Genomic DNA, 25440 nt, shown 5'->3' with positions numbered 1-25440 from the left:
GGTAAATGTCATAGAGGGGAAAAATTAAAATCCAATGTACCATCCTTAATATCCAAACTGATATCCAAATATCCTGAGCTTCTGTGAACAGCTAGATGAGAAAGACTAATTCAGGAGCAGCATAGTGTTTTGCAAAGGATACAGACAATCCTCTAAGCAGAACATGTCCTACAGCGTGAACTCTTACCCCAGTAGTACAAAATCAGGCCAACTCTGAGACCTGCTCCAATGTTACTACAATCAAATTAGCTCCAGGCAGACTGGAAATGGTGCAGACTTAAACTGACTTAAACATAAACTGAGTCATGAACTACAGAACACTTCCCTTACTGAACAGCAATATTAACTTAGCACAAGAATAAATTAACAGATTCACAAAAAAAAAATTGATGGTATATAGTCACTGTAAAACTTCTAGCCAACATAAATATTAAAAGAAAAAAGATTTTAATGACGGTCTTATGTGGTTTGTTTGTTTTTACCATTTGTATAGCAGACTGTATATTTTCAGAATAAATATTCTAGTTTTCAATTAGAGTACAATTACACTTTTGGATAAAAACATACATGCAACAAATTATAGCAGATTTTTGAGAGTCACTGCACAAGCTGAAAGCATTATTCAAATGCTTCAGTAAGGCCCTTCAAATTTTCAAGGAAAATGTTAAAGCATTTTCTCAGGAAATGATTAAATTAAATAATTATTATTGAATCAGTTCAGTAAATCTTATTCATTTGCAGAAAACGTGACTAGAAAAAGATACGCATGTTGCTGGAATCACATCCAGTATATTACTCCAGCAGGACAGATGTACACAGTGTTGGCTGAGTGAAAGCCTTAAAAAAAAAAATAAAAAAAATAATTAAAAAAAGACAGCCTGCATTTTCAACTCACAACAGAGATCCTTAGCTAGGCACGAACTATAAAGATTCTTGAGAATTTCAGTTTGAAAGACTCATGCACAAACTGATGGTGCATCAGGCTACTCTTATCTCTTTTTTTCAAACTTGTAAAATGCATTTTATCTGATTTCAATGTTTCATAATATACTGCAATGAAGAATAGGTGCATGACAGTATCTAGGAAAAGTTTTGCAGTTATTCATTTTTATATATCCTAGTAGCATTAAAGACAGCATACTACAAAGATCCTGGATTAAAGTAAATACTGCAGAGATATTTTATAACTATGATGAATAGTTTATACAAGAATCATTAACTTCAAAGAGTAAGTTCAGCCTGAATATGAGGGGGAATTTCTTCACTGTCAGAGTGACAGAGCACTGGCACAGGTTGCCCAGAGAGGTTGTGGAGATATTCAAGGCCCGCCTGGATGCAGCCCTGTCTAACATGCTCTAGGTGACCCAACCTTAGAATCATAGAATCGGTAAGATTGGAAGGGACCTCTGGAGATCATCTAGTCCAACCTCCCTGCTCAGCAAGATCACCTAGAGCATGTTAGACCTGTGCCAGTGCTCTGTCACTCTCACAGTGAAGAAATTCCCCCTCGCAGTCAGGCGGAACTTCCTGTGGTTCAACTTCTGCCCATTGCCTCTTGTCCTGTCACATGGGACAGCTGAAAAGAGTTTGTCCCCATCCCCTTGACACCCTCCCTTCAGGTACTTATACACATTGATGAGATCCCCCCTCAGTCTTCTCTTCCCCAGGCTAAACAGGCCCAACTCTCGCTGCCGTTCCTCATAGGGCAGGTGCTCCAGCCCTCTGATCATCTTCGTAGCCCTACACTGGACTCTCTCCAGCAGCTCCATGTCTCTCTCGTACTGGGGAGCCCAGAACTGGATGCAGTACTTGAGATGAGGTCTCCCCAGGGCTGAGTAGAGGGGCAGGATCACCTCCCTCGACCTGCTGGCAACACTCTCCCCAACGCAGCCCAAAAGACCATTGGCCTTCTTGGCCACAAGGGCACATTGCTGGCTCATGGTCAACTTCTCACCCACCAGCACTCCCAGGTCCTTCTCTGCAGAGCCGCTCTCCAGAAGGTCAGCCCCCAGCTTGTACTGGTGCCTAGGGTTATTTCTCCCCAGGTGCAGGACTCTGCACTCGCCCTTGTTGAACCTCAGGAGGTTCCTCTCTGCCCAACTCTCCAGCCTGTCCAGGTCTCTCTGAATGGCAGCACAGCCCCCAGGTGTATCAGCCACTCCTCCCAGCTTGGTATCATCAGCAAACTTGCTGAGGAGGCACTCCGTCCCCTCACCCAGGTCATTGATGAAAAAGTTGAACGGGATGGGACCCAGTACTGAGTCCTGGGGGACACCACTCGCCACAGGCCTCCAAATGGACTCCATGCCACCGATGATGACCCTCTGAGCTCCGCCTTTCAGCCAGTTCTCAATCCACCTCTCTGTCTGCTCGTCTAACCCACGCTTCCTGAGCTTATCTAGGAGGATGTTATGGGAGACAGTGTCAAAAGCCATGCTGAAGTCAAGGTACACAACGTCCACTGCTCTCCCCTCGTCTACCCAGCCAGTCATGCCATCATAGAAGGCTATCAGATTGGTTAAGCAGGATTTCCCCATGGTGAATCCATGCTGGCTACTCCTGATCACCTTCTTTTCCTCCGTATGTCTGAAGATGACCTCCAGAATGAGCTGTTCCATCACCTTTCCAGGGATGGAGGTGAGGCTGACTGCCCTAGAGTTGCCTGGGTCCTTCTTCTTGCCCTTCTTGAAGACTGGAGTGACACTGGCTTTCTTCCAGTCCTCAGACACCTCTCCAGTTCTCCAGGACCGTTGAAAGATGATGGAGAGCGGCCTGGCAACAACGTCCGCCAGCTCCCTCAGTACCCGTGGGTGCATCCCATCCAGGCCCATGGATTTGTGGATGTCAAGCTTGCCCAGAAGGTCTCTAATCCTTTCCTCCTCAATCAAAGGAAAGTCTTCCCTTCTCCAGACTTTCTCCCTCATGTCCAGGCTCCAGGATTCATGAGGGCTGCCCTTAGCAGTGAAGACTGAAGCAAAGAAGGCATTCAGTAATTCTACCTTCTCTGTATCCCTCGTCACCAGGGCCCGTGCCCCATTCAGTAGTGGGCCCACATTTTCCCTAGTCCTCCTCTTGCTGCTGATGTACTTGAAGAAGCCCTTCCTGTTGTCCTTGACATCCCTTGCCAGACTCGATTCCAGCTGGGCCTTAGCCTTGCTCGCAGCATCTCTGCATACTCTGACTGCATTCCTATAATTCTCCCAAGCACCCTGTCCCCTCTTCCACAGTCTGTGTATTTTCTTCTTCTGTCTGAATTTGGCCAAGAGCTCTTTTCTGATTCCATGATTCTATGAACACTGACACAAATAGTGTGAAGCTATAATTCCAATGAAGTAAAAAGCAGATTTTCCATGACTTAATATGTTTTAAAGCTTGACCCTTTTGTTGCCACCTCTTATTTAAAGACATGCTGGATTCCTTCCTTTCTCACGCTTCCCATGACCTTTTTGGCAACCCTCAATGTCCACCTCTAACACTTCACCTTCCATGGCCGATACTTCTGGGTACACTGAATACACCTGATACTCAGAAAATATGAAATGTCGCCAGTAAAAGACATTTTTAAAGCTCTGGAGTTGGGCACAAAACTTTTGAATTCCCTTGGCATCAAATAAAGCATTTTTGTTGCATACAGTTGGGCAGAGATCAACAGTTCACCTTACTTGTGCTATATAGCAACTTTCCAGTGATTACTTTTGACGAGCAATAATTTGATATTAAGTGCCACCAGCACCTTGGGATATCCTGTGTGCTTTATCCTACTCCTAATCCACCCAACCTACTGTGTATAAGCAGTACTATTTTTTTTGGCAGTGGGTGGGAAGGAGAGTGCTCACTTCAGAACCTAACTTAGTCACTTTTCCTCTGGCTAGTAAGTGAAATTTCTAACAAAATAAAACGCTTTAGAAGACTGGCACATGTTTGTGGTACGAAATCCTATCAAAAACACAGTAAAAATATTTGAGGAAAAGCAGTGTCAGCGAGAATGTTTTATGGAATGCACAAGCCAGTCCTCAAGTTAGCATTCCCACTTTTATTATGACTTATTTTAACGAGATAAATGTTGCAATTTAACAACATAAAAATCATGCTGCATAATCATGGCATCATAGTGCTTTTCCTACACTGCAAAACTCTGTTTGCAGATGCAGCAGCCATTTTGTAAATCATATTATAGAAAAAAGACCAGTCTTTTTCATTCAGTTGTACTTAACACTTTTCTCCTTCTCTCAAACCATTCATTTGTAAAGTCTAGAGTTGCTGAGCTTTCTTTCTCTGGTGTAAAGAGTAACACGATCACTGTATCTTAGAGATAGCACTATTTTCAATTTTTTGACATTGTGCCCAGCTAATCAGAACCTTGTTCCTGTCTTTTGAGCCTTTTCAATCTTGTCTGAACAACTTTAAACAAATGCTTATTTTGTTAATTAGTTGCCATGAGGTAACTAAATATTTCACTGAATGTTTTGTCTTTGAGATACCAATCTTATTCAGAAGGATTTGCAAGAGGTAATTAGAGTACCAAGCTGAATGGTACCAAACTTGAGGTGACACAGTGGGAAGTGACTCCAATGAAAAGAAAGCACAGTAATCTCTCAGGTCTTCCCCTTTGTTCTTTAACAGCTCTAATCAGAAATTTTATAAAAGGTCTAACAAAACTAATATGCACAGAATTTGCTAATTAAGAGAAGAATCTTTTACAAATTCATTTGAATAAACAGATAAAGCCTGGGAAAAGGAAATATATAAAGCAAACATATTGGCTGGCATGCTCCCATGAGCAAAGCTTTGCTATGCTTACAGCATCCTGTAATACCTTGTGGTATCATGATTGTTGCAGCTTAAGTACCATCAACAAATGAGTATGTTTAATTAATTACTGCTTTTTGTATAAAGCCACTCATTTCCATTTACTGTAGCTTAGAGTAAGTTTGTCCTGAATATCAAGAAACATATGGAATGTCATTCTTGAAAAACAAGCTGTATGCAAAATTCTTCTGATCTTGTTGAAAAACAGAAACTTAAATGAGGTATGTCAGAAAACTAGCAAACCTTTTCTAACCGTTTGGACCAATCTGAACCAAAGATTAAACCATTTTTATATAAACCTTAGTTGGACTATAGATTTCAATAGAGTTCAGGATTTTGCACATCTAGTGATAGAGTTTCGTTTTGTTTCATGGTCAGGAGTTATGCTTTACTGCACAAAAATTAATAATAGAAAGCAAGAAAAATATTTCTGTATAATTGGGAAGAAAATCCATAAGAAATTCTTTTTTCTTTCTTACCATAAATGATGGCAGGTCACAAATATTTTTAAACTAACCAATCAGTATTTCCATTCCCCTGTTCCTTTAGTATTTCACCTTTTTTCTAATAAATACAAGGAAATTATTCTGGGAAAAGCTATAGCTAAAATGAGGCAACGTAAAATAATTTACTCTTCTTTCATCACTTAAACTTGATTATATTTTAGGCTATTAACATATCAGGACTGAAAGACATACAGAGGGAATGTTTCATATTCCCTTTCTGTCAAAACTACTATACTCAATCCATACACTAGCTAAAATAATCTTAAATAGAATTTTTAAAATTTCAAATGTCCCTTACTTAAACTTGTCTTTACTAAGCACCAAGATTCTCCCATCCATGAATATATCACTATATTATTTGATTCTGAGGCCTGTTTCATGCACACATTTGTGATTCATGTTCTTTATATAAATCAAAAACCATTTTGATTTCTTCCATAAAATTACACTACAACTATTAGAAAAATCTACAAATAATTTCAGTATCAGGAAATTCAGAGGAAAGACTAAGGAAAAAAGATAGGTAGGTAAGAAGAGACAGTGAGTGTTATCTACCTTGACTTCAAGAAGGATTCTGACACTATCTTGCATAACATCCTTGTAGGCAAGCTGATGAAGCACAGGCTAAATGAGCAGACATTGAGGTTCTGCCATTCAGAACTGGCTGAATGGCAGCACTCAGAGGATTGTGATCAGTGGCACAAGGTCTAGTTGAAGGCCTGTGGCTAGCAGTGATCCCCAGGGTCAATATGGATCCAATCTTGTTCAACTTGCTCATCGATGGCCTGGGTGAAGGGACAGAGTGCCTCCTCAGCAAGTTTGGAAACTGGGAGGAGTGGCTGTGCTGTTATTCTGAGAGACCTTGACAGACTGCAGAGATGGGCAGAGAGGAACCTCATGAAGTTCAAGAAAGGAAAGTGCAGAGTCCTGCATCTGAGGAGGAATAACCCTATGCACCAGTGCAAGCTAGGGGCTGATCGGCTGGAGAGCAGAGATCTGCGAGAGAAGGACCTGGGAGTCCTGGTGAACAACAAGTTGACCATAAGCCAGCAATGTGCCCATGTGGCCAAGACGACCAAAGTATCCTGGGCTGCATTAGCAACAGCATTGCCAGCAGGTCGAGGGAGGTGATCCTTCCCCTCTACTCAGGCCGGGTGAGGCCATATCTGAAGTACTATGTCCAGTACTAGTCTTCCCAGTGTGAGAGAGATATGGAGCTACTAGAGTGACTCCAGTAAAAGGGACAATAAAATGATTAAGGGACTCTCATCTCTGAGTATACGAGAGATACTCATCTCTCGTATGAGGAAAGGCTGAGAGATCTGAGACTCTTCAGCTTGTAGAAGAGAAGGCTGAGGAGGGATCTGAACGGGAGGTGTAAAGAGGAGGGGGCCAGACTCATTTAAGTGGTGCGCAGCGACAGGATGAGAGGCAACGTCCACAAACTGAAACACAGTTCCCTCTGAACATAAGGAACAATCAAAAAAAAAAAAAAAGTGAGCGTGACTGAGCATTGGAACAGGGTGTGCAATCTCCATCCTTGGAGATATTCAAAAGCCATCTGGATAAGGTCCTGGGCAACCTGCTCAAGTTGACTCTGTGTAAGCAGGGTCATTGGACCAGATGATCTCTAACGGAATCTCAACCATTCTGTGATTTTTTTTTAAGAAAAAGATAGATAGAAGTAAAATAAGAGGTCCCAAGAAATCTGTATTACATAAAATGAGCAAGATTATTAGCATAGTGTTTATGAAGTGTGCTTGGCCTAAGTCATCAAGGAAAAAGTGTTTTTCTTGCCTGTGTCAGCTAGCACACAGTAAACAAATCAAGGTAAAATCCCAGTGGCAGACAAAGACAGCTGTAGAGAGGCAAGTAGGTCAAGGTAAACTCTATAAAGGAGTAAGACAGTATCTGTTTTAGGTATCTAAATTAATAGCCTAGAATATATGGCATATACAGTCAGTGAAGCCTTCACAGAGCAGCTGGAATCCTCTGTTTAGGAGCTTACTGACCAAGCTATGCATTTAGTTAGATGCCCCTATGAATGCATGAAATTTGCAAAATGTCCTGTCTTCATTATAATTTTACCTAGTTTTCCCATATGTTAACTACTACAAGACAAAAACAACACTTTACGCCAAAGAAAGAGATTTAACTGTGAAACACTAAATGTAAAACTAGTTTGAAAGAAAAAAAAAAATCTTGAAAGAGAGTAAAAAAATAAAGAAAATATAAGAAATCAGAAAATTTGAAGGACTAAGTATCACTAAAGAAGCCACTGCTGAGGGTAATTAAATGATTACACGGACAACCCTCAAGCAATATCTTTGCTAAGTAACAATTCAAAAATGAGAGAACATGGCACTTCTGCATTTGGGTTTCTCTCTATAGTAGATCCTTGCTTAGAATTTGGCCCAATGCTTGTGCATCAGAATGCTTTTAATTATACACTTATTATCATGACAATTTGTGGAAGCTTGTACTTCCTTGTAAGATATATAGCATTTCAAGAAGATTACAATAAATGCTGTTATTACAATGACTTTGGTTCCATGCCATAATTACAATAAACCATCTGCCCAGAAAGCTCTGTTTAATTAAGTCAATTGTGTCTGTGCATAAAGAATGCATTTAAATCAATATTATTTCTCATACACTTAAAATAATGTATCAGCCTATTTTCATTCCACCCTTTCCGCAAAGGTGCTTAACATTTAATGCATGCCCAACGAAACATGCAGTGTATTTCCAGGATTTAATACCTATAAAGACAAAACTAGAAGAGTAGAAGTGGTGCAAGTAAATATTCTTACAAGATTAGATTTTCTGCATTATGTTAATATACTTTTAAAGTTCGCTGTGTACAAGCTCAGGCTTCTTTCCAAAGTATTTCATGATATAATATTTGACAAAGAAAAATCTTTAACATTTGGAGGTGTTTACTGTAGCGTTTACCGAACCCTACAGTTAATCAAAATGAAACATACAAAATACCTTTCATTGTCTAAAGTTGTTAGCATCCAGATTTTAAATTAGGTAGCGCCATTTATGCAAGTATTTAGTGCCTCTTGTCTGCTTGAATGAACAAAATTCCAAAAAATGGCCTTGCTATCACATCTGGATCTTCAAAAACTTCAATTTAGGAAAATTTCTTCTCTAAATGTTGGGTTAACCATCAACTGTCATCTAGAGCTAGCAAACAGAAAATGAGCATGTTACTCACCAATAAAGTAATTGTTTCCTAATGCAAGCATTTCTTCAGAAAGAACAAGTCCACCCTGTGCCTGGAGGAGGGTTACACTTCTGCCATCTATAAGTGAACACTGTTTAAATCCAGTTGTTGTCACCTTCCATAGCAGGATAAGAGAAGCTGCAGCATCTTGCCTTATACTATGGAAAAAAATGATAAAAATATTTACACTGAGGGAAATTGGCATTAGCAGGAAGTTTTGTTCAAACCAGAACAAAAACTAATCAACAGAGAAGGAAAACTTAAACATTGCAAGTATGAAATCCAGCAAAGGCCAGATGCAAATAAACTATTTGATTTTCCAACTTAACCGAAGTGTTTTTTTTTCCCCCAAACACTATCCACGGAAGTAGAGCTACTTGCACGTCTTCTGTTTTCAACATTTCCACAAAATAAAAAAAAGCCTCAATATTAAGATTTACATAATAGTATATGTAAAAGCAGATATAATCATACACACTTTCAATTTCTAATACTTGATGGACAACATCTTAATGCTAGAATAGCCTTCTTCACTGTTTGGATTAAAGTCTTTTCAAGTAATACCTCCCTTCTACAACTACCATGCTGCCATTGTCTGTAGTTGAAATATATCCAGCCCTCTTGTTCACTGAGGTAATTATATTCCACACTTGGAGAATGATGCTGGTAGAAATCCTCATTTGTTTGATATACTGGATTGAATGTTCAGAATAATTTATTCTTGTAAATCAAATGAGTCATGTAATGCTCCCAAGGTCACTGAGTCTGTAGTGACTTCCTAAATATAGACAGATTGGATAAAATAAGATTATCTACAATTGCATATATACTCTCAGTCCCAGAGAGTGAAATTTTTTTTAGTGAGCACTATATCTATATCAGTGTTTCTTTCCTCTCAGAATACTTTTTCAACTCACCTCCATACAGAAAGAATAAAAATTTGTCATGTATCTGGCAAGTCCCGAAATATTTCTATTAATTTTTTTGAATGAATTCCAAATGAATTTGTACAATCCTTCAAAAATTCAAATACAACTGCATCTAAATGCTGAAAACTACTGAATATCTCTTGCTAAAAACAGGCCTCCAAATACCAAGAGATGAGGCTCTGTTCCATGATTTCACATATTAAACTTTTTTCAGTCTTACTAAAAAGATAGAGTAGTCTCTTCTCATTTCACATTTGTGTTCAAAACAAGAAATGCAATTTTTTCTGACCATATTTGACCTGAGTTGAGAGAATGCTGTGACTAAATCAGCTATGATGGAAATTTTGGAGAATATTTTTGGTTCTTCTTATAAATGATACCCATCATCAGAGCTGACCAACTCACTTTTAATAACAACTTCTGTTAATGTGAACACAATAGCAAATAGTTTCATAGTTTACATCACACTTGACAGTAAAAACAAAATAAAGTCTTTAAACTGAAATTATTGTCCTTATATAGGTATATAGCCATTGAACCAGAGATGTTACATAGGCCTTTAATACGGGACTTGCAATGAAATGAAGAAAGATATTGCAAGTGACTGGGAAACTGAGCTGTTTCAGCTTGTAAACAGTTTAAGCACATAACCCATCATAACATGAAAAATGGCAGTGGCATTCCAACAAGCTCTGCCCAGATTAAATGTCAAAATAAAACATTACTAAAGACAATATATTATTAAAAATGACCTAAAAATGGACTGTGAGTACTCTGTAAACTGCTTTTAAATGATGCCCTCCATCAATGGGTTTTAAAAATAGCTGTAGAAACTACTAACTTCAATGCATTCTTGTTTTCAGGAATAAGTAGTAGTTGTTTGCTTACAAATTCCAGGCAGCCAGAGCACCCATGCTCACAGATGCTTTCCTTACTGAAGCTAAACGCTCAACGAGCATGATTCTGCATTCCACGGGAAGAGTTAAAAAGTCCCCGCTCCAATCTGTCTGCAGTTTGTCTGCCTGCATCAGTTTGTTTTTTCCTGTGAGCATGGCCTTTTGTATCTGAAAGCTGGGATTCTGGCAGGTAAGATGACAGTATGAGAAAAGTAGGCTAGCTGGGGAAAATCTAACTCTAAAATAGCAGTAAAGTTGTGAGCCACAGAACTACGTTGGTAGGTTTTTATTTGAAAAAACACATTCCAGTAATAAAACTCACCATCCCAACTACTGGCATCAAACCTTTGAAGGAAATTAGACTCAACTAATTAGAAGTTACAAAGTGAATATCTGAAAAAAAATTGAGCAATGTAAAATTTATTTAAATTGTTCAAAAACGCAGTTTGTATGACATATACATTATACATTTCATAGATGATGACGACACTTGAAGCAATAATCCAAAAATCAAATACAAATAAATAAATAATTTATGTAATCAGTGAGAACTACTTTCCAGCAGCAAATGTGGCCTGCAGACTAAAGAAAAAAGTTCACTGCATGAAGGAGAAATGTCATACTTTCTTTGACATCTTCAACATGCCTTTTCTAACTCCTAATTCCTATATACTGATGGCTCAGAGACAGTTTACATACTTACATCTTCTAAAACACTGAAAAGTATGAGGAAGGTTAGAGCATGCAAAGAGCTGTCCTGGCACCGCTAGATGCCTGAAAGCTGTCTGAAGTTCCTTCACACACTTTAAGTCATTCGACAAATCTGGCTATTTATATTCCATCACACATGACAAATACTCTTACTTTATTGATGTATTCTGTGGAACTTCAAAGGAGATAAGTCGGCCTCCAGCAGAAGTATTGGAACTAGCATTTCCACAAGCCACATCCGGGGTTACCTAAAAAAAGAATATATATATATATACACATGTATATATATAAATATATATATATATTAGCACTAAATCACAAAATATAATCAAAGAAAATACAAAAAGTTCTGTGGGTTTTTTGTTTTTTAAAACAACAGTGGTAATCCAAGAGTCATCTTCCAAAAAAAAAAAAAAAAAAAAAAACTTCATGACAATTCATGACAATTTCTGAAAGAGATTTCTGAAGTTCAAGATTATTTAAAAAAAAAATAAACTCCCATATTCTCTAACAAGATTCACTATTATTCTTTCCAACTATAAGAAGAATTTTCCAAGGTGAATAGACAATCTGTGCTTTCCAATGGGGAAGAATTAAGAGCATAGTTCAGAGTGAAAGGATGTTTTTGCAAAATCTCCAATGCCTATTAGGCATGGAACTCAGTGACTGTATTAATCAGATCAGGACACCATACAGGATGCCATACAGCACACAGATGTCACAGACAGACTCCTTAATTATCTGCATCTTGTAGAATGATTATTTCACAAAGGCAGGTTGAAGGCCATTACCGCTTCCAATGATACTTTTACTACACATATGTAATGTCCTATGTGTTATAATTGGGTCTCTCTCTCATCAACATTGTAAGTAGTTTTAATTAAGCAGTTTTCAGGTATCTTCATCAGCTTGACTATGAAATATCACACTGTGCAAGATGTGCAACAATTTCTTCTTAGAATTTCTAAAAAGATTTTACAATCTTATTTTGTCAGTCGTCTGGAATATGCGCACAACCTTTTTATGTTGGCAAAGGGAGAATGCAAGCTGACACACTTTCATGAATTAATCTTCCATGAATGAAAGAGTCAAAATCTAATTTGTAAATTAAAGTATAATTCAAATTCGTATTTTAAACACTAATATAAAACAGTTGTGAAAACATGGAAAAGAAAAGTCAACAATCTTATTTAAGTAATAAATTTTAAATGATTCAGAGGTGACTTTGATTTAGGCAAGGCAAATGCTCAATATCCACACTTCCTAAAAATGTATGGATTGCTCAGTTCATTTCTTCAGTATTGAACTGTCTGGCAGATAAAACATGAATATGTACAAAAATAAAATGAGACACAATGTTGTTGAATTTACTTAAAGAAATTTGGAAAGGTTGCTATTACTAGATTGCCATTACTATTTCTGAAACCTGGATTTCAAAATTATGGAGCTAACATTCAAAGCATGATAAAACTAAAATGAGAAGAAGAAACAGAGAAGAGGAGAAAAATAAGAATTTGGTTTGCAAGCATGCAAAAATAAGAATTATTCAGCAAGAATAGCATAAATATGAAATATTTCAATGGTACTTAGAAGAGCTAAGGGCAACATGCAGGGTTTTGACACTTCTACCAGGAGAGAAAGATGCCAGACATTATAGATCTAACTAGTAACTCTGCTTGTAATTGGCCCTAGCTTTCATGCTCTACGAATCTGATAAAATAATCATCTAAACCAGTAGGACACTGAAAACCAGGATTTTTTAAGAACTGAAAATTGACTTCTTTCCATTAGAAAAACCTGATACCTGGATCAGACAAAAAACTCAGGAAGAAACAGTAGTACTGATAAGGAACAAAAAATGGTGCCAGCAGCATCCTAAATCAGACAAATACTATTAAAGAGACAAAAATGACAGCTTAGACACCTGAATTAGGAAATAAATTACACAGTTTTTCCCACAGCAGTGGAACATTTGTATACAGATTCCTAATCATGTCTCTTTTCTGTCTTAACAGAGCTCCCTGCAGAACTGAAAGATCTAAGAACGAGGGCAAAGACAACCAACATGTTAACTAAGAAAAGAAACTCAGAAGATGAAAATAGTCTGCAAGTCTCACTCTCAAAAGAAAAAACAAAGCTGCAATAGCTAGTTGGAGATATTTAAAATAGAGCTCACTGGAAAATAAATGATTTTCAGAAGGTAAAACAAAGAGCACATGATAAATACTGTCTTCCTATAGTAATTCTTCTTTAAAATTTGTGAAAGTGAGATTCCTGGATTCCTGCAGTCAAAAACGCAAACAGATCATTATGTCATCTAAAGATAATCTTAAAAAAAAAAAAAAGCTATTACATACAGCTGCAATGACACCAAACTCTTCCAAAAATTCCCCTGAAGCATTCAATAGTAGAGAACCTTTAACACAGCCAGCAAGCTCCTTGGGAAACAGACTTACAGATACAACCCCAGTGATGCAACTATTTTAAAAACAGTCACCAAAGAAAAAGTCTTCATAAGCCAGCCAGAGCCTGAAGTATGCTTAGGAGCTTCTTACCAAGATAAGCTCCTGTATCAGCACAGAAATAACCGCTTCAATATGTTATGCATTTATATTGTTTAAATACCAAATCACCAATACCAAGACATACAGGATTCCTCTCTTTACAGTGAAGCAGTACAAATACATCTCTTAAGTTTGTACATAAAAAATATTCTTGCTTTTTAAAAATTAGTTATAATATAAAAAGAATGCATTTCTGTCTCAAATATTTTAATGGTGTTAAATTTTTGAGTGTTTATATGGGTGAAACAGCATCTTAGAAAGCAATAATAAAGTCTCCAGAAGGAGATATATTCCTAGAGTCCCTATTTGGACCTTAGAAAGATAGCAGTGACACAGTTAGAAGATTACTTTACTTTACCAGTCTGCAGCAGTAATATAGATGAGATTGAAAAGAAAATCAACTGTGGTACCCAAGACTGTTCTTCCTTGTTACATCTATTGTTAAAAAATTAAATAGCATAAATTCTATAGATACTCTTCTGCCTTACACACCAATCAGAAAAAAAAAAAAAGAGATATACATGGAATTTGACGAGGACTAAAAGACAGAAATAGATCCCAAGACAGTATTTTTACATTACTGCCTTTACTATTTCGGTAAAATTAGTGTACTAGGTTTTAATACCCATGAATACTTTTGAACACTGGAACTGGTTGCCAAGCTATCTTGTGGTGTCTCCATTCTTGGAGATATTCAAGACCCAAGTGGACACAGTCTTGAGCAACCTGCTCTAGTGGACAGGGTGGGAGGGAGTTGGACTGGATGATCTCCAGAGGTGCCAACCTCAACCATTTTATGGTTCTGTGAATAAAAATTCAGACTGTGAGCTAGTTGCCCACGAAGTCTTTAATGGTGTAAACTCCTGTTGCAACCTCAGTGATATAAAAGCATTCATAAACTCCAGAGCTTCATTTTGTAAACATTAGCAAAGGTTACACAAATAAGCATGTGATGCACACTCACAGTTGCATGTGTGCACACACGCACTTGTACATTATTAAGTGACATTTTCCTCCTAGGCTGGGCTGTGAAGATTCTCTTTGACTAGTTTTTTGCCTTTCCATCTCAAAAAGCCATTCTCCTCTTTTTACTCCTAAAGGAAGAAATCTGCCTCATCTTGCAGTCAAAAGTAGTCTAAAATTAAACAGTATACATGAATGCACACACCATTCCTGGATTACACATTATTCTTGAACTAACTAAAGAGAAAAACATAAATTTGTCTTACTGAAAAGAGCCAAGACAAAAATCAGTGCTTCAAAAACACCACAGATCCTACACTTAAAAATTAAAACATACTTGAAAAGACAGTATGTTAACGGAAAGAAATATGAAACACTATGAAAATCAGTTCTTTGAGAAAAACAAGGTTATGTTCGGGGTGATCTCTCATGAAAACTAGCATCATCATTTAAGAACCACCTTTCATTTCTTCAGTAGGACAGCAGCCATCAAGACGAATGCATTACAAGGAATGCTTTTGCAAACAATAACTCTTTCAAATCTTCTTCCAAGGCATTACATACTCACTTTTAATTTGAAAAAGCGAGTTTCGTAACTTGCAGTTCTGCCTTTTCTGAACATAAACCTACTTTTCCATCAGGATTAGGCCTGCAGGATTTCTCCTTTTTTAACACTAAGAGAGAAAGGAATTTGCTTTTACTTTCTAAGCAATACAATGTGCCTGTCAGCATTCCTTATGCAAGGGAAAAACACTATGTTAAAAAAAAAAAAAAAAAAAAAAGAGTTAGATCTTTACTACAAAATTTTGAGTAGCTGTCTATAGAGAAATAAAAATGGAGGAGGAGAAAAACAAAAAACAATGTAATAGAATCAAAAGATAGGGATCAATTACTGTCTTCTTGTGGTCAAGACGACAGGCATCCAGGATCATTTCTGGTGCAGAGGCAAATCCCACTCACATGGAACAAAAAGAAAGAGAACAAGGGAACTGCTTTTCTAGCGTGGTTAAACTATGGGTTCAGAAAATCTACTGCAAGATGCACATGAGTGTATTTGCTGCTGCTCTCAGGAGTTTCATACAGGATGACTCTTGAAAGAAAACCAGAACAGAAAGAAAATAAAAACCTACTTCTAACACATCTCACCAGTGGGAGAGAAAAGCAAAAGTGTCTAGAGTGGGAGTAGTGCCTCTGAAAAACACCAAGGGAAGACTGACAGACTGCATCCAAAAACAGTATCAGACGAAGAAATCTTGCCAGTTATTGTAGCACTTGAATTTAATGCAAAGAAGTCCGCGTATCTACCCAGCCAACCCTATCACAGGCAGCTTGTATTTCTTCACTCATCTGAGCAGAACACACTTTGTGGAGTCAGCAATCATACTGTAAAGAAGATCCAGTAAGAGAAGATTTCGATGCACTGCAATTCTCTAGATAACACTACTAAAACATGGTATTTCCTATACAGGAAAATAACATCAATATTATACGAAGAGGTATATGTTTTAGCAAGCACAGTAAGTTATCTTATACAATGACACTTTCTCAGACAGATTATCTGTGTGATTTTATTAGCCAGATATCAAGCTGGCCACTAAAATTCATGCTGACTTCACAAAACTATTCATTCAATTGATGTTAGGGCCTTGAACAATTAATGGCCATTTCTTAGTCCAAAGTGTATGCAGCTGCTCTGAACAATACAAAAACACTATGGAAAAAATCTCCTTGAGCAGAAATTCGGCATACTCAAATCTTTACACTCAGGCTATGAATTCAGAGATGTGGTGTAAAGCCAGGATGTAATCTTCATCAAATTCTGTGAAGCTGGCCACAGGTGCTTCTACTCCATGTACTTTTAGGTCAAAACAATGAAAGACAGCCAATCCTTAAGTCTTTTTGTTCCATCCCCCTTATCCCTCAAACTCTCAAAGATTTCAAGGTAGGATTATTCCTGAAAGAGTAGTTAAGAATCCAAACACTTTTTAAAGGCTGCATCAGACTACTAAAAAATCCCAAACAACAAGAACAAAACAAAACAACAACAACAACATGATTCTTCTCTCTAGAATATTCTTTCCAACATAGAGAAGGTTTTTCTGTCCTGAAAAGAGATAAGAGATGTTTGATTTTAGGAAAGCTAGTATTTAAAACATCCATTAGCAATTAGATAGATCCAGGTATAATTTAGTGTTTACCTAAACTTTTTTTGAGCTTTTAGAAATGCTTTATGTTTTGAAAATGAATACATTAAAGGGTATCACTTATCCAGAGATGCTTACACCAAGTTGCCTATTAGAATGGCATTGGCATAGAAAGTTCCATACACACATATTGTAGAGAAGAGATTTGGAAAAGTTACAGAATGAATCTAGAAGAAAGTTAAGATGATTGCAACAGAATCTTTTCTTCAACATCCTCTACTTGTTTCTATGATATCATTTTCTAAAAGCATGAGAAAAATAGAGGTTTCTAAAACAAATTTTGTATTTCCTTCAGCCTCCATCCATTTTTAGGTCAAGGATTTCCTAAGCTCTCATTTCTAGAGCTGTAGTTTCTATGCATTTAGTAACTCAAATGGGTATCTCCTCCATAGCATACTTCGGCTGCTTTATGCATTGCTAGATGTTCATGCAGTGTTTTTGCCAAAGGTTCAAAGGTCTGTTTCAAGCAGAACTATTTCTCAAGAATATTCAGGTGCTGCAGAGTAGGAGCAATCTCTCTTTCAGGAGTTTCCACCTGACCCAGGTGACTCCTTTTAAATTTACTAAAAACACAAATAAAATAAATGCTGTCTCTATTGCAAGGGGAACTACAAGTTTATTGTAGTCTCTAATTTAGTTTCAAAAGCTAAAATCTGAGCATCAGTATTGCAGTATAAATAAAAAGATCAGACTAGGCCTCACATGCTTATCATTCTTACTCATAGCTGCACACCTGGCAAGTCACTTTACTGCTCTGTGCTTCAGTATCTTCAGCTGTAAAATGTGAACAATACTGCTGACTTCCTTCGAAAATAATTTTGAGAGCTAGTAAAAGCAATAAATAAAAGTAGGAAACAGCTATTATCTTACAATTTTGCACACAGGAAACTTTGTTGCATCCATTATTTGAGTAGAATTAGCAATTGTTTCTTTTTTCTTTGATTTTTGACAAGATAAATCTTTTCTATACTGGAATATGAAAGATCATTGGCCTGGGGAAGTCTGGATTGCTGGGTGTGTCTATCTTGCAAGTGGAACAATTTACTTGTCCAACATAAGAACAACATTCTGTCAACAGCTGAGTAAAAAGATATCCTGATACACTACGGAAACCAACAGAAGGGAAAACATTTTCTCCAATGGTCTGAGTTTGTAGCCCCTGATTTGCACATCAGAAAGACAGACTAATTCCTTATTGCCACAGCTACCTGAGAAATGAAATCATCCCCCAAAATACCCATATGTTTTCAAGAGGTGCAAAAGTTACAGGGAAATCTGATCAAGTATGCATTGCCAAGTGTGTCCCTAGTATCTAAGGAAAGGAAAAAAAAATGTCCAGCTGTCACCATACAACATGCTTCTCTTAGACAATTTGCTAGTCTCAGGTGTTCATTTTTTCTGAAGTCTCCAAAGCTTCCTGAAAGAGTTTCCACAAAAATTTTGCCCTACAAAATATTAAGAGCTTTCCTATGGCAGATTCTGGCAAAAAGTTCTCTGAGCAGACAGGCAAAAGAGTATGAAGAGTAATAGTTCACCTGCAGTATCAGTATAAGATGTTAAAACAGCTTGACTTGAAAGATTAAAAAACAGCAACAACAACAGCAGCAGTAGTCTTGCCTCTGAAGCTCAAGAAAGCTCAGAACAGTAGATTTTGCAACAAAAAGTGTTTTTTTTTTTTTTTTCTTTTAAAGGGGGGCAGAAAAGGATGAAGGTTATGCTTTGCAAGCTGTGAGGAAAGGGAGCATTTTCCTAACACTCAACTCTTTACTCTTGAAGCCTGCACCAAGGAGGCTTTGGAATAGACCTTCAAGCAAATCAGCACCCTCTTCACTTTCGTAGATCAGAGAATGTCTTAAATCAGCAGCTGGGAATCTTCTCTTCCACAGAAGCATCTCTGTCTTGCAGTGGCTTCCAAAGAACAGAAAAATCACTACACTACAACACATTGAGAAAAATGCAAGACCCATCACAATATCTTAAAAACATATAGACACAAATAATTCACCTGTTAATAAAGGAATTCTGATTTATAAACTGCATTTCTCAGATAACAGAAGAAACACAGAAGGGTAGAACTAATAAAATACCAACTTGTCAGCTACCAATTTAGCTGAAATGCTTAACGAATCTATATAAAATGCAAACTACACAGAAATGTTACTTATACAAGAAAATACCAGACCACAAACTGAAGAAGACACTATGGAAACCTGACACGGGAAAGGGCATGCCCTTAATTGATCAGGACATGCAAGGATGACACTGTCTAAACTAAGTAATAAAGCAGATCGTTGCTTGTTTCTGCTTCAATGCTCTCAACTCCAAACTCTGTACTCTTTGCCTGACATATGTTTTACTGTACAATAATAGATATGGTAGAGGTTATTTTAAGACACAAAGCTCTGTGCTCCAGTCTTTGCCTACCATAACTTCCACTGAAATAGGACACAGTGAGTTAGAAATGCTCGGTAACTAGCCCTATAACTATTTGTACTCCAGATCTAATCTGTGGGTCATGCAGTATCAAACATATATTGCACACAAGCCAATTTTACTTTCAGAAGTTTTTTTTTTTTTTTTTTTTTTTTTTTTTTTTTTTTTATAAAGCTAAAGTAGATACACGAATGCATTTGCTTGGGCTAGCGAAGTATGATGAAAAACAATTTTTTTCATGGATACAAATCATGCCTGTTCACTTCCTTGACTGTGCAGTGTGTGAATATACCTCAGAAGAATCCTACTCCTTTAAACATTTTTAAAACAGATTCAACTGACATTTAATGTATTTATTCCTGAATAAACTCAAATGAAGTAACTTTCCTCTAGAGTGTATTTTCTATGAAAAAAGGATGTCACAAAGATTTAATTGTCTAGTGAAATTAAAATATTTATTCACCAACAAGCTTCATTATCCCTATACTCATTACTAAGTTAGCATAAACAAGATCAAAAAAAGGAACCACTGCTACCCCCAAAACAAACGCTCTCGTCTGTGGCTTTGGGATGCATTTTCCACCTACATAATGTTCTTATAGGTGGTTGATCTCTGGATCAGCTTGGAGACTTCTAGTACCAATTGTTGTAGGAATGGCCCATGCAGGAGTACTGGCTTCCTATCTCCAAGACAAGGATACAGGGACCTCCAAACCATCCGTACAGTGACAGATGCCAAAGAATAAGGGAGGAGGATGGCCACATAATAGAACGAACTTAGTACACGAGTTAAAAAGGCATCAAGAGGTAAATAATTGATATTTTGTTAAGTTTATGAATACACCTACTTCCCACCTACGCTTCATTTTCACATGTAAAGATCAATATTTAGTTGTAACTGAGTTAAGTTCTTCTACTTTTTTTTTAATTTGTAGATATTAGAATCTCTGCAAGACCCTTAAGATTTGCTAACAAAAAGAATGTACAAACAGTAGAAAACAGACGTCATTTCTTAAGGATCTTATGTCGTGTACATTCCAGTTGTAAATATTTGTTATAACTTTTAGTAAATCTACAATATCTGGCAAAAGTACAACTTTTTAACTTCTCTGATATCCCTGAAAATATACTCAGAGTGTTTGTTCCTCCAAGAAATTTCTCATTCTTTCAAACATGACTCTTTGTCCTTTTCTGTTTCTTTATATTTGTTGTATGTTATTACTAGTATTGAGGCAAACATAAATGTTGTATTTTGAACTGTTTTCCTTTAGTGTAGCATGCAGTATGATTTACACAAACAGTAACATACAAAATATGAATGAGGTCTATCTAATTCAAACTACAGATCTCTTGGGAGTCAAGTCTGAGACATGAAAAATGTAAACATTTGTGATAAAGTTAAATTAAAGTTAAAAACAATAATTTATGCTAACATGTAGACAAGACCAAACTGTATTACAATACCTATAAATGGATCAGACATTGCAGGTCACCATAAATTAAATCTATAAGATAATTGTGATGCAGTGCAGTATCTTATAAATTCAAGAATTTAAAAAAAGATCAGGAAACTGTAGGCAATGTGCATTTGTGTCCATTCTTTCTCTGAAAATATCACATACACATTTCCTCTAACTTTCTAGGCATCTTCTGGGTAATCTACAAAATTAATTGGTATAATCTGATAATTAATCTGAGATGTTTCAATCAGCTCCCCTGCTAAAGTGGACAGCTAAAGACTGACTGATGGATAGCAGAACCAGGCAAGCTGCAAACTGCTATACAAACTTGCAGTTTCAAGGGGGAATTCAAACACAGAGCCCCCAAGCAGTGCTGTGATTCAAAGGGCTGTATGTAAATATGAACCCTGATACATTCAAAAATGGCTATTTTAAATGTTTACTTCACAATTTTAGGGCAAAATAAAATAAAGTTTCCTAGAACTCAAATGTCAAATTCTAAAAGAATCTATACTGGCCTGTACCATCTTATTTCCTCCAAAAGATACTGTATTAAAGGCAGATATATTGAATGTGCTTTTAATGAGTGTTCTTTTTTTTAAAAAGAAAAAAAAAAAAGCCTCAGCCATTTTCCTAAGACTATTAATAATAGTGGTTTCAGTAGTTCCTCTCCCAGCATTGCATCTATATAGTTGTGTACTGTGTTATATATTGACTGCTATTTTTAATTCTCAAGTAGCTATGTTTTCCTAACACTACAGGGATCCACAAAGCAACTTAGGACTGTAACCTTTAATCAGAAAAAAATCATGTTAAAAGTACTGCTTTAATCTTCTGATTTTCTTGAATTTGTTTGATGTTTGGAGATATTTGAGGGGGTTATTTTTTCATGAATGACCAGAACAAATATTTGATTTCAAAGAAATATCCAATGTAATGTATGTAAAAAAATAGCCTCAAAAAGGCCAAGTTTAAGCCTGATACCTTTAACAAATGTCAATTTTCTAGTGGTTAATTTTACCAGAATGTTAACTCAGAGATCATATGTTCAATTCTCGCAGAGAGTCATCTGTGACATTATACAAAAGTGACAGCACAACTATGATAACCGTTAGATGTCCCTCTGCGTGCGTTTTTATTTAAGCAAAACATTCTCACCTCTATTTCATCCCATTTCAGATCTACAACTTTCTGTCCGGCTTTTGGCTGCCACGTAGGTAGTGTGACAGTCGTTCTTGAGTGAGGAAGAACAATGTCGGGTTCCAACGTAGATGAGACTGGGCTGCTTTGTCTGGGTGATGACGACTCCGTCTGTCCAGAGACTGGAAGGCTGGGAAATGAGTGCTCACAGTTTGTTCCCTCATAGCCTTCACTACAGATACAGAGGTAGCCATCGCTGCTGGCGCTGCAGTTACCATAGCGACAGGGGTTGCTGGCACAAGGATCTGAAACAAACTGGGGAAAAAAAACATCACATGGGTCAATTATTGCATATGAAACATTTATTTCTGAGCTTTACAAAGATCATAAAACAGTTTTCCCCCTTCTGATATTTATCTCCTAAATATATTAGGCATGAGTTTGGTCCATACATATATCTTCAAGAAAGTAAATTCAAAGCATTAGAGAAGAATGGTGATTAATATGGGTCACTGTTCCCAGATCATTTAATGCTAATTCGCTCTTGATACTGTCAATAAAGCAAAGTGGTGAACAAAAAAAGAGGAACGTGATGGTCGCAGTTCACATTGTTGTCCCCTACAGAGGTGACTCTGAGACTGTTCTTGGAAATTACACAAAAAATTGAGAAACTTGATGCAGTAAGTTGGCACGGGGCATGGGATGCCTGCAGATCACCAGGCAAGGACACATTGCGGTGGGTCGTCACAATCGACCGCATCATGTCAACTGCAGTCATGGGCATGACCAGCTTAATTTGAGAACAGCTATGCTTTTGCCTGCACTTCTTTCAGGGGACAGCTGCTTCAGAAACCCATTTGTCTGATGCTAGAAACTTTCAGTCAGGAGTGGCTGAGGTAAAAAACCAAAAACAACAACAAAAAACCCCACACCATTATTTCTAAGACAGCATGAGCATTTCTAATAAAAAATAACAAGATTCAGTTCTGCGATGTGGCAAAAATCCTATTTTGTGCTTGCCTGCTTTCTTCTAATTTCTAGCTTAAATTTATCTACTGTCAGTTTATACTCCATTCATATGCTGCTATTGACTTTCCAGTCAAATATTTCTTCCTTCTTCCATGCTGGCATTTACATCCCTAATATATTTACAGAACATATATCTACAAACTCTTCCCAAGCCTCATTTGACAGACCAAATGAGCTACAGCCTCATCTTGCAGGAGCCCTCCATACGGGTGACTGTACTAGCAGATGCATTTCCAGGCTTAGCTCTGCCTTTGGCAAATGCATCAATGCTTTTATTTGTCCTGGGAATAATTTCCCAATATTGCCAGAGAAACGTTTGCATTAGTCATACCTACATCACACCCCTGACTCATCATCATCACTTGAGCAATTAATACAGCCAGGTCATTCCCTTGATTTGTCCTCATATTAAAGTGATAACCCATCACTGAAAATAGACTTTTTCTTAAAGTGCAAATTTCATCCAACTATTCCCGTGCTAAAAGTTACACAGATCTTCCCTGTACTATATTCCAGTCCTTCTCTGCATGAGCAATGGCTTCCTATTCCTACATTTCTTGAAAAAGCACCACAGTTATCATAACTAGGTGTTTAATAACAAAGAATAGCATACACTTTTTATTGCTGTAACACATATCACTAATGTTTTAATTTAGCATGACCAAAGATCTTAACTCAATCACCCTTTCCAAATATGTACTACAAGATCTTAAAGTGCTCCAGCTTATGTTTATGTTCACTAGCTCTCAGTGTATTTTTCAGCTCCATCTTGCTAGCAACAAATACTGGCTCACACTAGGAACTTGACTTTCCCATCAGTTCAAAGTCCTGGTTTCAAGGACACCAGATCTTAATATTACACGTTCTTATATAAAGCAGTACTATAACTGGCCTTGCCTGGATTTTTTCCCTTGGCTGGTATTTCTCCAGACCCTAGCCTATTGTAACATTTTTAGACAGAGGAAATTCTATGATGGAATTTAATTTTGAAAATAGTTAATTATGAATATTGGATTTGTACTGATGGTGAAGAATTAGAGCTAGAAGCAATGCAAAATATGTGGTATACTCATTTACCTCATAGTTCAATTATAACTCTGAGTATTATTTACATTGCTTGGCCCCACATCTCAATATATATTTGGTGATACACTAAGACATCAGGGTCAGGCTCTGACTCTCCAGGCTCAGCTATACATAAATATAAATATTTAAATATGCAGTTTAAATATACTTAATATATCAAGAGTCATAGCAGCATGGATTTTTTTTTTTTTGATTTGATGGGCTGGTATTTCTCCTAAAGTCTTTCTTCCATATCAACAGAATATATAAATTCTCAGATGACAGTTACTAGATCACTTCTCAACAAAATATTTGTATATGATTAAAAAAAAAAAAAAAAAAAAAAAGAAAGAAAGAACAGCTACCAGGAAGAAACACAACCTACTTCTGTTCCATAGTTTGTCAATTATATTTTCAGGTTGCTCTCATCACCAAGAAGCAGAGACTTTCACAGAAGCTTCCTTTTCCTTTAAGAGTGAAGATAAAAAGTGTTGAAGCGTGAACAAAGCTCTGTTCCAAAATTGTTTGCAACTGTTTCTCATATTCTAGTTGCTGAGACCAGATTTGATCCGAGTTTCAAAGGCACGCAGCCCGCCTATTGTTAGCTAAGCTCTTTTCTCATTATTCCACAATTAATTTGAAACTCACATTATCCTATCTTTGATTAATGAATCAGCATTAATTCTATTTTCGAGAAAATCCAATTGCTCTAGTCATACCCAAATGTTATTATCGGTAAACTTTTGTAACAATAAAGGACATGACATTTACAGTCACAAAGGTGACTTTTCTGCCCTAGGTCAATATATTCTTTTTTTCTACAAGCAGAATAATAGAAAGTGTTCAGTGACGCACATTATTTGCTGTAAACTGTTTCAAGCTTGTTTAACTCCAAAGGTAAAGAGATGCTTACAAACACCCACCACTCACTGCTCTGCACTCTGGGCACCCAGGAGCCCTATGTGCCTCGCAAGTCCTCACTAACATCCCACATGCACCCCTGTGAACACGATTAAGACTGTTCGGTTCACATGAAGAATAAAAAAAATGAGTGTAGATATGAAGTTCTCTTCAGTCATGCACTTCATTGGAATTTAATTTTTAACATATTTCACAGAATTTTAAAGATATCCTTTCTTTTTGTAGTTATTATTAATTCTAAAGCTCATTTTTCTTTCAAGAAGCTTATCAAAAAACCGAAGTCCTTTGTGCACATAAGTTTTCTGTTGAACTGAAGAAAAGTTCATTTTGATTAGCAATTACAAAGAGGTAGGGAAATAAAATTGATTAATTTATGCTGTGTTTGATGTTTCTGTGATCCCTCTAGTTTTCTCCCAGCTCAGTGGCATCAAGAAATGGCAATCACTTTGAGAAACAACTTGACACAGTGAACAACACGGCTACATTTGAAAAAATAGCTAGCTACATTTGAAAAAATAGCTAGCAAAATAACTGGATGAGGCTTTTAACAAACTCTTCAAATTCAGGGAACAAAGTAA

General features: G+C 36.9%; 1 protein-coding gene across 1 annotated transcript in view; it reads right to left on the bottom strand.

Annotated features, from left to right (window-relative positions):
- The window catches only part of DNER (delta/notch like EGF repeat containing), a 141097-nt gene that overhangs the window by 63060 nt on the left and 52597 nt on the right, over nucleotides 1-25440 (bottom strand). The window contains exons 2-4 of the mRNA XM_062582515.1: nucleotides 21866-22162; nucleotides 11237-11331; nucleotides 8539-8705 (exon numbers count right to left, since the gene is read on the bottom strand). Of these exons, the coding sequence (XP_062438499.1) occupies nucleotides 8539-8705; nucleotides 11237-11331; nucleotides 21866-22162 (559 nt within the window). The remainder of the gene's footprint in view (nucleotides 1-8538; nucleotides 8706-11236; nucleotides 11332-21865; nucleotides 22163-25440) is intronic.

This window comes from Rhea pennata, chromosome 9, assembly GCF_028389875.1.
Source record: "Rhea pennata isolate bPtePen1 chromosome 9, bPtePen1.pri, whole genome shotgun sequence".
In the NCBI taxonomy this organism is placed as follows: Eukaryota; Metazoa; Chordata; class Aves; order Rheiformes; family Rheidae; genus Rhea; species Rhea pennata.
The sequence above is the reverse complement of the archived record's forward strand: the minus strand, read 5'-3'. Positions and strand labels throughout refer to the sequence as shown.